This window comes from Stegodyphus dumicola, chromosome 10, assembly GCF_044657685.1.
Source record: "Stegodyphus dumicola isolate Sdum_Otavi_A_Nest chromosome 10, ASM4465768v1".
NCBI classification, from domain to species: Eukaryota; Metazoa; Arthropoda; class Arachnida; order Araneae; family Eresidae; genus Stegodyphus; species Stegodyphus dumicola.
Window position 1 is genome coordinate 176478715 of NC_140777.1, and position 19151 is coordinate 176497865.

Sequence of the window (19151 nt, forward strand, 5' to 3'; positions counted from 1 at the left end):
TTGAGTTAGCTGATGTGGTACCCAGTGATTGAACTTGTATGTTAAATTTATGCAACACATAGCATGACTAATGGACATAGCACTGATGTCTAACTAGAAAGTTTTCAAGCAGTTGCATACTGATCTTCTTCTACAAGTTCTCACAGGGAGGCCTCATCAACATCAGTAAGCCAGCCAGAGCACTCTGCTTCTTGAATGCCATAGTCCTTGTTTTTGAACCAAACCTTCACAGTGTCATATGATACAACATTAGTACCTTAAGCTGTACACATGATTTGATGACATTCTGTAGCTGACATTTTGCAACAGAACTGGAAGTAAATGATGGTTCTAATCTGGTAGCGTGATAGTTCCATTTCAGACACTTTGTACTTTATAATAATGATATTTGCTTAAAAATTTCACAACACAGTGTTCTAAAGCAAGTACCTTTCTTTCAAATATCAAAAATCGTTTGACAAAATGATTAAACAAGCCAATGTGAACTACTTGCATAGATGATATTTGTGGTGGTGGGAAACTTTTGTTAAAATCCGATATATGTTGATATTTAAACTTCATTCTATAACACTATATATTTTTAATTATTAGAACTACTTTAATCTACTATTTTTGATATGGTAATAACAATGTAAAACTGAAATGTTAGTAAAAATATTTTAAATATTTTTTTTATAATGAAAAAAATACCATGTACTTCTCAATGCTGTTGACATAAAATAGTTAAGTATATCTCTTATTTTTAATTGAAGATTAACTACTCAAATTTGAATTATCATGATAAATTTTTCTTTAAATATATACAATTTGAAGTGTTTTAGACTGAATAAACAAGTCTTTAACTAGACTGTTATTAATAATGCATGACAAATACTTAACAGGCATTTAATTTTACAGTGCAAAAAAACCAAATCATACGTCACACCGAGATCGCAGTCGACGATCTAGTGTAATAGCCTCTACAATGCCTCCAGAAGATGACTTAGCTGATATAAAAATTCAAGCTTCTGATATGCCCATGGAAATGCAAAGAGCTGCACTGAATGCAGCTTCTCAAGCAATACGGATTTATTCTACAGAGAAACACATTGCTGAAAGTATAAAGCAAGATTTTGATCAATTGTATCATCCCACATGGCACTGCATAGTAGGCAGGAACTGGGGTAGTTGTGTAACGCATTCTAAACAATGTTACATACGGTTAAGTTATAAAGACATGACAATTATGTTGTACAGGTCAACATGACAATAATGCTTATGATGCAGTGATAAATGTAAAGTCTATATATAGCATGGAGAGTCAGAAGTATTTATTATATATAATTTTATATCAATTGCAAAATGAATATATAGACCATAGTTTTTAAACTCCCATTTGAAATAATTGTTTCTGATATGTATTAATAAATTTGCCCCACCTCTCTACATAATACATATGCAGCTCAACAGTATAATTGTTATAAAAATGGATTAAAGCTGTGATGTGTGAAAATTAACAGACAGAGAGAGCTACTGATGATATAAGAAGAAATAAAGATATTTTTTAAACCAGAGACAGATAGCAAATGAAATAAGTTTGGCATTTACTGTTAAAGGAATTCAGAAAGAAAGAATTATAAATTTCGTTGCAGTGCAGCATCAGAAAATAACAGCATGGGAAGAAACGTCATCTAGTGCCAAACTCATATTAAGATCAGAATAAAAGCAATGGGCATAAATTATATATATCAACTCAAACTAAACTTTTCTACAAGTGTTTCTTAAATGAGGTCCCCTGAAACCTTAATGTTCCAAGAGAAACAATGATGAATGGGCTAATCATAATAATATTTACATAGAGTTACTTTCAGACATGAATATGGTTCTGCGAAGATCAAGATTTCCATAAGAATTAAATGGTTTTAACCTGTTGTAATATAATTTTATTAGCAGACTAATAATGTTTGTTGGATGGATAATGGTAAAAAAAGTTTCAACTTTGAAAGGACTGAATTCATTCACACCAAAAGTGCTTCTAAGTACCTATTCATGACTGATCTCTTATTTTTCAGCTAACTAAATACTGCAATAAATGAAACTGTGTATTATATCTGTTTAATATATCTGAATGACAATATTAAAATATATTTAATAACTTTTCTTAATTCAAATGATGAAAAGCCTGTTCTGAAAAAATATTTTATTTACTCATTCACGTACGTACTTGAAAAATAGAGAGGGGAAACTAAGCAGTGTAGGATTATTAGAGTTTTAGAGGAATATATCACATTAAAAAGTACACATATAAATACTGGTTTAACTGTACTTCACATTTTATAAAAGTTATAACAGTTACCAGCAAAGTATGAAATGCCAATATTCTATTCTAAGGTGATTCTAAATTGTTTTTAGAAATTAAGAACAATGATAGTACACATCCAGACAAGCAATAATTATCATAGAACATAGGGTCACTTTCCCCTCTGAGAGGCAGAAATAAGGAAAGTAGAAATGCAGTGAGGAAGAACAAGGAGACTATCAAGAATTATCTATATGCAAATTTGCACCGAGAAGAAGCAGCATTTTGCTTTTAGCGGAGAAAGCCAATCAGAGGAAAGAGCGTCCTTGAAAACAGCACAACATCATCGTCCGAAACTTTTTGTGAATGCTATGACAGAGTACACATATGAGGAATTGGCAGACATTCACCTCACATACCGTGAAGCAAAAGAGAATGGACGTGAAGCATTATAATTGTCTGAAAAGTGATTTCCAACTCGTTGGATTCCTAGTCATCCAACTTTTTCCAGTGTTGATCGAAGAATGCGAAAAACCCTTTTTTTTGGGGGGGGGATCTCAAAAAGCAATGCAGGACACAAAAAATGCAAGAGCTAGTTGTCGGCATTTTGAGCACTTTCTGCGAGTTTTTCACAAAACAATAACTCTGATTGCGCAACTTTTGGTCTCGTTCAGGCGCTTTTCTAACACTGTTGTCAGTTCAGGTTGGAATTCTAATATTCCTCTTTTCTGCCTCTCAAAGTGGGATGCGACCCTATACTCTATGGTAATTATTGCTCATCTGGATGGGTACTATCACTCCTCTTCATTTGTAAAAGCAATTTAGAATCACCCTGTAGAGCCACTGTACATAATGCAGGACATTTTTAGGCAATATATGAAATATGAGAATACTTTCCCTAGGCATTGTATATAAAACCTAGGCATTCTAAAGAATGACAAATGCTCTTTAGATAAACTATGGAAAAAGGTTATTTAAAAAATGTTCATTCATCAAAAATACAAATGTTATTTTGAAAAATTAATGAAATAGTGCTATTAAAAATTTTTATTCAAAATATGAAAAAAAAAAATAGTGAGATGATGTTGTTACAACATAATAAATTTGTATTTTTTATCTGGCCAAGAGTGGAAATCAGTAAGATCTACCCGACACCAGAAATTAAATTCAGAAAAAAATTGTAAGTTTCATATCAATGCCCTTTTTAATGCAGTTTTTGTTTTTTTTCTGGGAGGGCTCACAAATGTGGCTGTACAGTTCAATATCAGTGCATGTAACATTTTTGTATTTGGTAGGAAATTCATTTAACATTCTATCACATCATCCCTGATCAGTACTCAAATGAGTTTTCATGAAATACAGAAAATAACTCAGCATCCGTGGTGCACTACTGTATAGTACTGATACTTTCTTTAACATGGTAAATGAATGTACTTTTGTTTTCCACAAACATCACATCGTAGTAATTGAGAAGCCAGTAGTCCCGTTGTTCTTTTTTTGTAGTCATTTTGGCTTTTTTACATCATTTACTAACTTTAAGAAAGCAGTTTTTGTTCTTCAAAACAAATCAGAAAGGTGTTTTGATACTTTGCAGGTTTTTCATTTGGCATTCTATAGAATGCCTAGGAAATGTGTAAAATATGAATCTTTTCATACATTGCTCTCTAGTTTTAAGCATTATATACAATGCCTAGGTATTCTGTAGAATGCCGGATTTCAAACTTTGCCGGTAACATATATATATATATATTATTTACACAATATATTTTATCTATCACAATATATTTTATCTATATATTATTTACACAATATATGTTATCATAAACCAGAAGTTTCTAAATCATATACTACAAAAGTTTGGAGGAAATGTATGTAAATAAAATAATCATGCAAATTAAATATTATATGTATATAGCCTAAATGAATACACCTAAAATTAAAAAAGCTTTAGATATATGATTGTCAAAAGTTTTGCCTTACATTTTTTAACTGAATGGTGTAAGTAATTTAATTAGCTGCATCATATGAATTAATGTAATGAGAACAGTGTAAGACTACACAATTACATGTATTAAATTTCATATTTTGCTTCCAAATTATTAATTCTTAATTATGTTACAATATCATAACATTCACACAATCCTACTTCTTCTTTTGGAATAGAAGATAAAAATAGCATTACTTTTAATACTTTTTTTTTTTGGCAGTCAAAGAAAGAATACACATTTAAATATTACTTAATTTTATGGCATTCCTATTTTGAGAAATCCTCATTATTTTATCATAAGTAAACTCCTTCACAGTTAAACTTCCATTTTTGTTTGACACCAAAATCAGAGGATATGTACTAAGAATAACTAAAAATAGTTTTAAAATAAGTTCTTTAGTTTCTTTTGCTGGATAACAGGACTAACATGCTATTATGTAACTTTCCTAATTTAATTGAATAGAGTATTTTGTAAGAAAATTAAGTTTTTGGATGATGTGTTTTTATTCTTTATTCAACCTTACTGCAGTAGACCTTAGGACAGAAAAAGCTCTTTGTATGACATAAATATAAATTTTGTGTTCCCTTCATTGAATTTTTCTGATCCATTATTCTTATAAATTACTGTGCGTGCAAACTATGTTATAAAACATAAAATCAATAAATTAGAAGACATTCAGTCTGAAAATGTTTCTTGCATAAAACTATTCAATGTCTAATTATCATTATGTTTATTCATTTCTGTGGAATTGTACATTTTTTTAAAAAAATTTTCTTCAATCATGTGTATTATTTTACATTCATGAAATCTTAATCTTACCTACATCCATGCCTTCCCCAAAATAACTCACTCAAGAACATTTAAATAAGTCCAGCTTAGAAATTTTATGTGTATTATACACACATGATGTTTTGAATGAAAGAATTGAATGTAGCATGGTTTTCCACATTAAATATTCAATTAACTACATGTACAAAATTGCTAATACTTTTTATTGACAGATTTTTTACAATCTTCCTTGAGAATAATTAAATACTTATCATGCACGAAAACAATTTCATATCTTATACCACAATATATATATTTATATATATCACATTGTTGAATGAAATGTATAAATAGTTACAATATCCTATTTCCTATCTGCATGCCAAAATGAAGCAGTATTATTAAAATGGAGAACTGCTTTTGCTAAGATTCTCTGTACGCAAAAATATAGCACCAGATATTGTCACATGGGAAGAATCAGGGAAGCATAATAATACAAAAATGTAGTGATCACAAGCATATTTACATCATAAAGAAGCTAAGGAATTTTTAAGAGTAATCATTTTAGAAAGCAATAAATAATCTTTTGCTATTAATATTTTTCATGGCACAGTTAAATTATTTCATTTTATGTGTCATAAATTAAGTAGTAAAATAATTCATTTTATATGAAACATTATTTCAAGACTAAAAAGTGTAAATATTAAAAAACTACAAATTATGTAAAGTAAAAAGAATCAGATAAAAAATGATCAACAAATATAACTATTTTTTATTCTTCCAATTTCTCTGATATCTACTTGATATTACATAGCATTTATTTACTTTTTTTTTTTTTTTTTCCCTTTTTCTGTACTATGCTGACCGTTCAATGCAAAAAGAACTTGACAATAAAATTTTGAAAGAATTGATTCAAAGTTTATTGCCTCCACACCATAATTACAAATATTTAAAAATTTAAATACACACAAAAATGTTTTTAATAATTGTATGGCAAAAGTAAAACTAATTTATTGGAGGGGGGGAGATAACTGCATGGAAATGAAAATATTTTGTTTGATTTCAGACACAAAATGCTTATTGGTACAACAACATTTTTCCTCTCAAAATTCATTGCATATCACTATTAATTTATGCTGAATATATATACTACAGTTATTTACATAGAAACACATTTAAAAATTACGTATTAATATAAGATACATAACACCAAGACATAATTGTATTAAAAATCTTCCCATTTTAAGCATTAAATTCCAGTTCCTACATCCTCAGAATTATATATTAACTTTACACTAATAATATAATATAATTTATATCTTATATTACATATTTATATATAACAGCAGCATTTATAATGTTTTTCATACTTTTGATTTTGCTTATCCTAAGTCGAGAGAGAACATTAAAAATTATGCATTACAAGCATCCATATCTGAATTTTTCACTGCATACAGGTATTTTCATTGAGAGATCTCATGAAACAATATCTTTTGCAGCTTTATTTTCAAATTAACTTTATAAATATTTTAAAAGCCTGGTTAATGTGATCCAAGTTTTATACACAAAATTAAAGAAAATGATTCATACTTTACATATTTTTAAAAATGCACACTTTCTGAGTTTTTTTCCGAGTTACCAGCTTTAGAAAAAGAAATACACCTTATAGAATACTATTTTTTTACACACACTTAAAAATTTTTCAAGCAGTGCAGTTTATGATTTGAAATATTCACAAATGATATTTTAAAAGCAAATTTTGAAAATACTTACGTTTCATATTTTGTTAAGAAGAAATAAGAATGTAGCAAGGCTTTCATGTAAATATTTTCATAAATAGGCATTTTGGGGAAAAAATTCCCCACCAAGTTTCATTCTATAGCTATCCTACATGATATTTAAACTATATGTATTACAATAAAAATGCAAATGGAAAAACAATGCCGAGTCGTGATTTTCATTACAAACATGCCAAGATGTGATAAGAAATTCGTATTTAATGTACATACATTAACATACACACACTGCAATAAAAAAATATTGAGAATGAATTTAAAAATATTTTTATTATGTAAAAACTTGCTTTTAAAGTACTGAATTGAAGATTGAAATTTTTTTGGAACTAATTAAAGATTAAATTTTTTATACACATTTCTTGGATGAAAATAAATTGCTTTTAAAATTTGTGCTTTTAAAATCTGCAGACAGAAATTTTCATTATTATTATTATTTAAATTTATATATACAGTACAAAGTCTGTAATCTGGAATCATCTATAATCCAGACCTCAAAGGCCAAATTTTTTTTTTTTTTTTTTGTATGCTTTACGCATGCATGTAAAGAATGTGCATACATTCCGCATGCGTGCATTGAAAGAAATATTTAATAAAGTAAACAAATAAATATTTTCTCTCTGGAGTGGAGGGAAGGCGTCCATAATTAAATTTAAAAAAAAGATCGGTGCGAACGCATAAGAGTACAAGGCGCCGAAGGAAAGCCAAGCTGCACAAAGTAGAAGAAGAAGAAATATTAAGCTTTTTTTTTTTTTTTTTTTTTTTTTTGTAAAATTTGATACCCTTTAGATCATAATTGCTCTTTATTTCATTAATTACGGTTTCATATTTTTAATCGTAGAATTTCTGCATGCCATCTTAACCAGATTTAAATTGATAATCTATAATCTGGAAAAACCCCTAATCCAGAATCGCCGAAGTCCCGACGAGTCCGGATTACGGACTTTGTACTGTATTTATATAATGGCTTGAGCATTTTTATATAAATTGAGAAAATAAACCTCAAAACAAACGTTATAAAAGACAACAGTAGAAGTCCACGTTATTTTAAACACAATAATTCTTTTAATTATATTAAGTACAAAATTACATTATAATGATTTATCTGTATTTCTTAGAAATAAATTAATAAGACTGATTAATTTTTAAATCACAGAATCCTACAAGAGAGAGCTGTATAAGGAAAACTGCTTAACTATATGGCTACAAAAGGAAATTTCGCTTCTGTTTATTTCAAATAATACTATTTATTCTGTGGTCAAAATCTAACAGATTTTTAAAGGTAGAGATGAAATGTTTATCAAATTCGAAATTTATGGAATTTATCAGAAAAATCTAGCTCAATATGCGTATGAAATTTGTACACACATATTTAAAGCTTTATATATTTGTAAAAACATACATATTAATCTTAGAATTATTTTGATATATTACTTAAAAGATTTTGATAGATTACTACATTCTTTCATACTTTCTTTTCCTAAATTTATTATCATTGCAACATGTGTGTGTTTACATGCATATACAGATATATATATATTTTTTCTACATGCATGCACATACAGCAATATATATATATACACACATATATAAATAGTTACTAGTATATTCTTGTGACAAAATATTGAATTTAAGATCTTTAAATAGATAAAAATCCTTCTCTAGAGTTTTCAAATGAGGCCACTTTTTTCCTTAAATAATGAACTATAATTAGTTTTTTTTTTTTTTTTTTCTTTCATGATTAAAAACAAAACTTGAAACACATGGAATGCTTTTTGAGTAACAGCAATCCCGATGAAAATAAATAAAATTTCTTCAGTGTAAGTTTCCAAGACTATCTGAAGACAAAACCTAAATGCATTTTCATGTCACAAAACAATTTAAATCCATCCTCTATAACAAGGTCTGGATTAATATCTATCATTCAGTTCTTTCACAACTCACATGAAATTCAACAAGAGATGCTAACAGAAAATTATGGTCAAAGAGTTCGAAGTTTCCCCCTACCACATAAAAATAAACATGTGCGATCCACCAGGAAAGAGAAGAAGAAATCCGAAAACAGCGTCAGTAATACAACATTTTGAAACTGTAAAGAAAGAAAAAAAAAAAATACGTATTAGATGCATATGATAATTTGATTAGCCTAAAATGTAATTTAATGACCAAATCTGAAAAGTTATTAAAACTGATTATTTTAATGCATTTTCAAAATTAAATGAAATTATATTGTACAAATTTAAATGTACTAATGATCCAACAGACAATAAGCTAAACATTAAACTGGCTTATCAAAAATTAATCAGTTTATAGTAAATCAAAACAAATTTCTTAAACTGGGTTGTGATGTTATGCTTATCCATTATTGGTGCTAAATCACACTGTTTGGCTGCAATGTATACCTAAAATGAGAGCTATAACCTCTCATTTAAGTTTTTCGGACGACATGTTTTCTTCTAAAATCTTAAAATGTTGTGGCTACTTGAATGCCGGATAGTCCAGCTTTTACTGTATTAGAAATAATCTTGCTGCAGAAGATAAAGGTAGTGTCACACATTTAGAATTAAAAGATATAATAGATCCGTTAAACTAAATTATCTAAATTATATAATAAAAATTTATTTTGTAAAAATATATTATTTCCAGCAATTCTGTATTAACTGCAATAGAATATATTAAAAACTTACTGAAATACAATTTAAAAAAAAATTTGACTTCTGGGTAATTTTGTATTGCATAAAAAATTGATATTTCTCTTTTCAGCCTATGGGCACACAAAATATAAAATGTTCCAGCTTTTATAAAGCTACGTATAAAAATAATTAAGAGATTACAAGGGTAACATTCATACTATTTAAAATTTACAGACTTAAACAATTTTTTGCTCTTCCTTTCTATTTTAAATTTAAGTGATTTGGTAAAAAATCAAACTATAGCAACCAATATTTTCTATTAATTTCTAGACATTAAATCATTGGAGAAAAAAAAAGCACATAAGATATTAAATGTTAAATATTCAGGAAAAGTTGAAAGCACAGGCCATATGAGAAATTAAATGTTAAATGTTCAGGAAAAGGGGATTTAATATATGTTTGACTAAACTTTCATTAGATCATTTACTGTATGTATGTTTTTTAATTAAGCTTATTATAAACACAGTTATAAAGTAAAATTCTTTATAACTGTGTTTAATATTGTAATATATTATAGATGTAAACCAAGCTACTACCACCACAAAATTACAAACAACAAAGTTTATACTGTATATGTGTGCAATAAAAAATAAATAAAAAGGATGGTCAAACATTTTTATTTGAGGACTGGTTAACTTGATAGGACCCATTCTGTTTCAAAGAATCAACAACTAGAAATAAGGCAGCTCCTGAAAACCACGTTTAGAAGTCTGTTGTCTTCTGTGGGGGGGGGGGGACAGAGAGAGACAGATAAGCCATCATCTAACCAAACTTGTCGCCTTTTTAGGGACTTTTTCAACGGATCACAAATAAGTATCTTTAGCAAAAGATCAAGCTTGTAAATAAGAGAGCTCAAATACATATATGGACACAAAAGCCTTCTCTTTTACAGTCCTAGAAACATGAAGAAGCATACTGTCATGCAGCAGGGGGCAGTTTTACAAAAGTTAACAACTACATGTCACTATTATTCAAGAACAATTCAGTATTTGTATCTTTCTTTAGCCAAAATAAAAAGGATAGTTCCACACCAGTTTGTTTATATGAATCTGTTGGCAACAATGTCATGTTATGTGCATTCACATTTCACACATAATTCTAAGCAATAAACAATAGCCTATTAATTGTAAAATAAATGCATTTATCTGGATAAGTTTGGGCTTCAACCATGGCATCTATTCACTGCAGTACTATCGTAATGAATAGTTTAAGAAATGTTTTAGTTCCACCCCCATGGAGTGAATAGCTTAAGAAATGAAAATAACAATATTCATGATCAATATGCAAACTCCTCCAAAAACGTTTTATATGCCAACCTTTTGCACTTTTACTCTAAACCATATATTATCTACAATCTGCAGATCAGATTCAGTATACAATTTCTTAACTTGGAAGTAGACAAGGTTCTTGGTTTATAAAATTTTTGAAAGTGAGAAAAATGCAATAAATTATGAATGTAAATAATGGAGAAAAGTCTATTATTATTTATTGTTTTTTCCATGTGAATCCTAAAAATATTATCAGACAAATTAAAGGATAGGTTACTATATTATCTCAAATCCTGTATTTTTTTACAATTCTGCCACTAATCTAAAATATCTTTATGAATGTGAAGATTAAAAAAGAGAAGGAAAACTTACCTCATACGGAAAGTCAACAATGGAAAAAACATTGGCTAAATCAGGTGACAAACCAGTCACTAGCATAAGAATTGCAGTGCTTGATATTACTATACTATACAATAATGGTTTATTTTCTGACAAGCTTTCCATAAATGGATGACCCTAAGAATATAAACAAATAAAAGAGCTTATTTATTAAGCTAATAAATAATCTATAATTTTGTTATTTCAGAGCATAAATAATACTCAAATGAGAAATAGTACTATTGAAGAGATATTAAATGCTATCCTTCTGATATCAAATCATAAAAGATATAGAAAAGTTTGTAACAATGAAAACAACAGATCTGGAGTATATAGTATGTATTAAATAATTTATTCACAGAAACCTTACAATTTTTTGTACATTTTAAAATATTTTTAAATTTATAAAACAAATAAAATAATCTCTAAACTGTTTTAGGAAAATAATTTATTAAGATAAATTAAAATTATTACTTATAAATAAAAATTTCTCATTTTAATTAATTGTTGTAAAAAGGTAATTCAACGCTTAGTATCATAATTGTAATTCCAAATACCCTATACATGTATTTCAAATGATGGAAAACATGCCGAAAGACAGCTTTGAAATTAATTTTGTTTGTTTTTATTAACATTTGAAATATTTCATAAAATGATTTTCATCTTCTACACAGCAAAGCCATTCATCTTATCTGGTCTTTATAATGGCCTCATATATAAAATATGTTGAAATAACAAAAAATAAAATAAATAAATCCACAACATAGATCACAATTCTAAAGTGATCTAGTTGTGTTCATACTGTTTCAAGCAAGCACAACTACAAGATTAGCTGCTCATACTCATTTAAGGAAAGCAAAATTTATGCTGCACAATCCACAGTGTTCAATTTAAATTCTAAATTTAATGAAATATGAGATATGATCCAGACAATAATTTCATGCAGAAAGTTTTTATATGAAAAAAGGAAATGGTTCCATTTCAAACTTCATTTAAATTAAAAATAAGACTTTACTTTTTTTTTTAAATTCTGTGTAACGGCCATAGATTGAAAATTCAGCGAAGCACACTATAAAGCTTGACTTGAAACTAAAAAGCAACTTTACATAGATAATCAGGTATAGATATATCTTCTTTAAAAGCAAAAAAATTTTTGATTCCAAAGAAGAGGAACCAAATCACCCTTTTAACCTAGAAAGTAATAATTAAGCTCTATGGTAATCTAAGAAGTTCCCTCCTGAGGGGGTCAATTTTAATTCTCATATTTACACAATTTTGTTATAATTCAAGGCCTAAATTATTGTTCTTGGAATTTTTTAAATTACAGTAACTATTCTGAATATAAACTATTTTTTTCACTTACTTTCAAAATAGATAATTATTAAAAAAAGAAATCGATCAGAATAAATACCCTGTAATTTATAGCAAATGTAGACAGTTGCAATGCCATCGATATTATATACACAGTGCTATTGAGTAAAGATGGCTTGAACTCTGCATCCAAATCAGCAAATTTTTCAGTTCTGAAAGTAAATGCAATTTATTTATTTCATCATAGAATTTATACTGTTAGTTGTATAGTCATAAAAAAATTATACCCATTCTACAACAACCACAATACCTTGGTGGTGACCTAGAAGTTGCTTCTTGCACAAGAAAAACTAAACAGCTAAAATGCACAATAAATTGTAGAAGAACTGTTAGAATTGTGTACACATTAAAAATATTTGGAAGAGGTCGTTCCTTGGACAGCGTTTTCAAAGGCTAAAAGTAAATAAGAAATCTAAATAAATCTCTGTAAAAAATTTCACTTCACCTCTCCCAAATTACACACATTTTAAAATTATTAAACATTTTAATACATACCTTAGACCTTGATATAAATAAGAAGCATCCAGCCAGCAATAATCCTTGTAGTGTTGCTTGAGTGTCACTAAATTTAATTCCATCTAAATACAAAACACTCTGACAATATGCTAAAATCAAGGCATTTAGAGCTAGGATTTTGAACATCTGCAGAGTAGTAACAAGGGTGCAACGACCTTGCTTAATAATATGGCAAACTAAGGGGGGGAAAAAGAGAATGAATAGATTGGAAGCAAATCACACATGGCATTCATAGAATGAATATAACAGAAGCAAATCATACATGAAATTTCTAAAATTCAGAATCCAGGTATAAAATTAACTCTAATAATATGAAAGATAGGACTGTTTTTGGCAGGTATGCAATGAATGCCTTGTATGCAGGTAACAAAATTTAGGGGTGCCAAATTCAGTTGGGATCCTGTAAAGCGGAAGTTACCTATGCAAGGACAAATACAGTAAAACCCAACTATCCGGCATTCAACTAACTGGAAAGATCAAGTAACCGGAATATTTTAGTATTTCAGAAAATAAGTTTCCTCCAAAAAATTTAGTAAATGAGAGATTTGAAACATCATTATAGATCTTGTTTTAGGCATACACTGCTACTAAACAGTGTGACTTACAGCCAATTATGGACAAGTATGACATCACATTACAGTCCAAGAAGTTTATTTTCGTTTAATGTAAACTCAATTAATTCTTAATAAAACAGTTTAATTTTTGAGAAGAAGAATATAAATTATTTCCTTGTATTCTGGAAAAATGATTTAATATCTGAGCAGCATTCTGCGCAGTAGTTTCAAAATTACAGAATCCAGGTATAAAAAAAAAAGGCCATGATATGCAACTTTGAAAACAAATGAACAATGGATGCAATTTGAAAAATTATGATTTTCATGGAACACGATTTTAATTTTTTATATGATATATCCATAACTTGTAATCTGTCTGCTATTTAATATATAAAGAACAATCTGTTCATTTAAACTATTTATTTTTCTCTCCATTTAAACTTCTGCCAAAATGACTGGCGACATTTAAGCCAACTTTTATGGTACAAGGATTTTATGATTGAATCAGATGTTTTACTTTCATGTTTAAGGGCCATGAAATATGTTGGATTTTATATCTGAAATGCAGATTTTTTTAGTTTATTTCTGTCTTTATTTATTTATTTAAATCTTATATAATTTTAAATATAGGCTTTTAATACTGAAGTTGGTAACAAATAAGATGATCGTTTTTACAATTTTAGATCAGATTTTTTTTTTTTTTTTCATCCATTTGGCTTTTCTTACATAAACTCCATTATATATACACTTAACTATCCAGAAACTGGCATTTCCCAAATTTTCTGGATAATCAAGATTTTACTGTACAAATCCCATAATTTTTTCTATAAAAGGTGGCAAAAAAAGGTCTTCCTTTTCCAAAGGCTAAAATAAATTATTCAATTATATATTTAAAATTATATACGGGGCACAAAAAAACCTGCATGCTGTTACTCAACCCACCAGGAACAATCCTGGCAGCCTCAGAAATCATGAAATGCAGGTGTATATCATTAAGATGTAATCATTTTCATAAGGTGTAATCATTTTCATTATCTGAAAGTGAATTTTATAAATATATGATTTCTTTCTCAATTTTTTCTATTTTGGTTATATTATAAGAAAATTATATCTTTACAGGAAAGCTTTTAATAATTTTCACCTGTAAATCCCTTAACGTAGAGGTAAATTTTTAACTGTAAATCTTCTTATCAATTTATCACAGTTTGATTGTGTTGCAAGTAAACTACATCTTCATAATAAAGAAATTTTATGGCTTTTATACCAATTTATTTTGTTAATTTTACATACAAAAATAACAAAGAAAACACACTGACTTACTGCATTGTATAGACGATAGTTTAGATGTAAAAGGAGCAGCTATGCTAGCATCTCCTAGTTTAACTATCTGAGCTGGATCGTGCTCTTCCATTTCTTTTAAAAGTTTCTGCAATTTTTTCTAGAAAAAGTTTAAAACTTTAATTAAAGCTATTAAATTCTATACAAATGCAAGATTTATTTAATTTGATCATTAGCATCTGAATAATTTCAGAAACCGTTTAGTTTTAAATAGCTAACCTGAGTTTCAGCAAAACTATCAGCCTTAGATACTTTATTTTTCCCTTCTGATCTTCTTGAAACCTTTCCTTTCGAAGCCATAGCCTCAAGTTTGGATATAACAGCATTATTTGCCACATCTTTATCAGACAAATCTTCCTCTTTCAGTCGCTTTGGTTTCAAAGGGGGTCTTTCTGGAACCCCAGATAATATAGCCACACCTATGAAATATATTTGAGTAAGTAATGACAAAACATTTGGCATGTTCTTTGTCCTTCTTCCTCCTTTTAAAACTGTTTCTAACAAATCACTTTACTTATATCTGGTAATTACATGTGAAAGAAAAGGCAAGAAAAAACCCTAAACTGAAATTTATTTACTCAAATGCAAACAAGTACACTGATTAAAGTTCTTAGATTGATAATCAAAACTAATTCTGCCCTGCAAATTCAGGCATCTATAACAAGAAATAGATTATTTGATTTCATTACTTTCCTTTTACAAGAGAAGAAACAGTATCTAATGGAAATATAACTTGTAGAGCGGGAAAACTGCATAGTTATTGAAAAAGCAATTTACTAATTTATCTCACCAAAATTTGGACTTTTTTTGTAGGAAGAACTATTAACATATCCTATTGAAAAAGCAAGTTACTAATTTATCTCACCAAAATCTGGACTTTTTCGGTAGGAAAAACTGTTAACATATCCTGAATTACATCAGCATATTCACACTTAAAAATGCACAGATATACATACATATATTAGACAGAAAAGTAAAAAAGCAGAAAATGTTAATGCTGTTACCTAAATTATTGATATTATAAATATAGGAATATAATGACTAACTCATTATCACCACATTTAATAGACTTGTTAGATTCACTACCAACACAAAAATATGTTTCATATATAGATCTTCTGAAACATATTTCTGTTAATAATTATACTGATAATAACAATACTGTACCATAATATTATAATAATAATAATGAAATTTTTCACCAAACTAATACACAAAAGACAACAGACACAATCCATTTCAAAATGGCAGTGTACCAAAAATTTTATACAACAGCAGCCAATCAATAAAATTTTAAAAACAAAAAATGTCAGTAATAAAAAATACAACACTGTTTTCCCCTTGTACACAATATATTGTTGTGCACATGTTGTTCCATGTGTAACACAAAAAAATGTTTAGTACTATAGATTACTACAGATTCACACTAATCCTCTTCTCAGCAGACTGAAAATGCTTAATTAGATTCTATGATACGGGTAATTATAATCCTCATCAAAATATTTAGCAAAATTTAAAAGAAACTATAAAACAATTTTTGAATAATTTTGTAGCAGTAAAAGATAATAATATCTAATTTGTTTAAAAAACAACAGCAGCTTCTACATATTGTTTTTATTTTGTCATAATGGGGTTTTTATTACATAATTATTCACACTTTAAAAAAAGTTTACAACTTATGCCTCAACACTGCTATTTCAAATATATTTAGAAAACAGAATTTGAATTATTAAATGAACTTAGAGGATTGTGAATGTTTAGATTTTCATCTCTGCTCTCTACCCTAATTTTAAATATATATATACAAATATATTTAACAATATTACTATTAATACATAAACTAACCATTTTTAACATGTTAATGAGTTTACTTTGAAGTACCTTCATTTACAACCAAACTGAATAGGGAAAATTTCTAATGCAAATGAGTTTAATAAATTCCCAAAAAACGAAATGAGTGCAGATATCCATTTAAACAATAATAGTTAAATTTACAAAATATACATCTAGCTATCAAATATGTATTTCAGTTAAATCAAATATTAAATTCTTTGCCTCTGATCCAAAATCCAATATAAAATTAACATTATATTGAAACATACAATTAGAGGCTAATTTAAAAGCCAATTTATAATACACAGTACTTAGAATTTACTCTTAGATATGATAATATACTTTTTTTAAAAGTTCATCGATTTCTTGAAATGCAAACTATGTGCAGTAGGTAAACTACAGTATAAAACTTTATATTGAGACTGAATGTTCTTCCAGACTGAATTTGTTTTATAATATTAAAATTATTAGTTTTACTAATTTTCTGTCTAAAATGACATTACACAGAATAATTATTTACCTATATGAGCATGTTTCAAAGCACCAACATCATTTGTCCCATCTCCACACATTAAAGTTATCCAACCCAGACTTTTCAATTCTGTTATGACATTTTCCTTTTAAAAGAAAATACATTTAAATTACATATATAAAATAGGAGATAAATTTCTCATTAAAGAATAATCAAATGCACTAAATGTCTGCTTTATTTATCTTCTAAGTGATAAAAGTTGAACTGTTCGTTATTATTATAAATATTTTTATTTTATGACCTGGTTGATCTGATTAACTGACCTGAAGATGATTATGGTATTACAACTAATAAAGACACATAAATTTAAAAAAAAAAAAAAAAAAAAAAAAAAAAAAAAAACTTACCTTCTGTTTAGGAGCAACTCTGGCAAAAATACGAACGTGTGGCAATATCGATCTCAAAAACTCATGATTTTTAGATGCTAGATAAGTCATACCCTGTAAAAGTATCAAACTATGAAAAATCTATAATTTTCATAAATATTTTCAAAAACTATGCTATATAATAATTATAAACAATACTATATTATAAAAACAAACTCACTTTGTCCTGCATGAAAATCAAAACTTACATCTTTCAGAGTAATTCTTCTTGCTAAATCTTTATACTAAATATAATTTAAAACCACCTCCCCCCTTTTTTTTTCAATTTCTTGGAGAAAATTACTAGGAATTTTATATTTTTAATCCTTTTATTTTAAGTGGATTTCAATATTTTAAAATTTCTAACATCAAAAAAAGTGATAACAGATTTCCCCTTACTCCCCAATTTATTCTTTTAGTTCCGTTAGCTACTTGAAAGCATTTTAATAGAATGCAACATTTTTTTAATGTTGTAATAATAAAATTCCGAGTTCCATACTCAAGGACCCCATTCCGGATATGAATTCCTGGGGTATTTATAGGATTCCTTGCCAGTGTGGTTTAATTTACATTGGCCAAACTAAGAGAGCCTTAAAATTTCGCGTCAAGAAACATGAGGCATATGTTAGAAAAAAGGAAACACAGAAGTCTTCTGTTGCTCAACATTGTTGGTCCGAAAACCACACTTTCAGTTTTTCTGCTGCCAAAATTATTCAAAAAACATCTTCCATTGGAGAACTGGATTTTCTAGAGGCATTTCACATTCATAAAAATCTTTCTGTTCTAGTTAACGATCCTAATTCCAATCCAAATTTGCCTTCGGCCTTTAAAGAAATTATGTTTTAGTTCTGGTTTTACCAACAGATGGCACCACTTGCTTATTCTTGTCCAGGCTTTCTTATCTTATCTAATCATTATTTCCTATCTTGTTCATTTGCGGTTTTGCAGCTGAAGATGGTGGTTCGGTAAAACCATCGAAACTAGTCCTGTGAAAATTTTGTAAATATAACGCTGATTTTTGTTGTTTGACTTCTGAATTAGTATTTATTCGGCGTGTTATTGTGTCTTAATTATAGAAGCCCCAAACAGGCTTACTTTTTGCTTTCTTTTTTGCACGTGGTGTGGCCGCCATTTTGTGATTGCATGAGTTTCGGTAAGTACTTTTTTGCAATTTTCAAGTTATGTTTATATTTTGTATATTTGGATATTGTGCTTTGCTTGTCTGATTTCATGCATTTTGCTTACAAACGTTTTGTTTTCTGTTAATTTCAGTGAGGGATTTTTCTGCTGTTTTGTGTGTGCTTTATTATTGTTTAGTTAATTTAGTTTGATTTTCTGTATTGTTTATCATGCCTTCATCCGTTAATCGTTTCACTAAATTACGCCTGAAACGGCAAAAATTCCTTAATCATCTTGACTTTTTACTTAAATGTAAATGTAGAAAATTGATCCCCAATTTTATTCAAATCAAATCTA

At 28.2% G+C, this 19151-nt stretch overlaps 2 protein-coding genes across 3 annotated transcripts in view; one reads left to right on the top strand and one right to left on the bottom strand.

Moving 5' to 3' along the window:
• LOC118195581 (uncharacterized) overlaps window positions 1–4860 on the top strand; it is a 95370-nt gene extending 90510 nt beyond the window's left edge. Inside the window, exon 9 of the mRNA XM_085825915.1 lies at window positions 898–4860. Within this exon, the coding sequence (XP_085682041.1) occupies window positions 898–1246 (349 nt within the window). The 3' untranslated portion in view covers window positions 1247–4860. The remainder of the gene's footprint in view (window positions 1–897) is intronic.
• A 379-nt stretch (window positions 4861–5239) lies between these two features.
• The window catches only part of LOC118195582 (endoplasmic reticulum transmembrane helix translocase), a 58677-nt gene continuing 44765 nt past the window's right edge, over window positions 5240–19151 (bottom strand). For both annotated transcript variants that reach the window (XM_085825914.1, XM_085825912.1), the window contains 9 exons: window positions 17658–17750; window positions 17299–17395; window positions 15165–15364; window positions 14928–15045; window positions 13033–13229; window positions 12788–12930; window positions 12578–12689; window positions 11161–11304; window positions 5240–8916 (listed from right to left, as the gene is read on the bottom strand). In XM_085825914.1, coding sequence (XP_085682040.1) covers window positions 8809–8916; window positions 11161–11304; window positions 12578–12689; window positions 12788–12930; window positions 13033–13229; window positions 14928–15045; window positions 15165–15364; window positions 17299–17395; window positions 17658–17750 — 1212 coding nt within the window. In that variant the 3' untranslated portion in view covers window positions 5240–8808. The remainder of the gene's footprint in view (window positions 8917–11160; window positions 11305–12577; window positions 12690–12787; window positions 12931–13032; window positions 13230–14927; window positions 15046–15164; window positions 15365–17298; window positions 17396–17657; window positions 17751–19151) is intronic.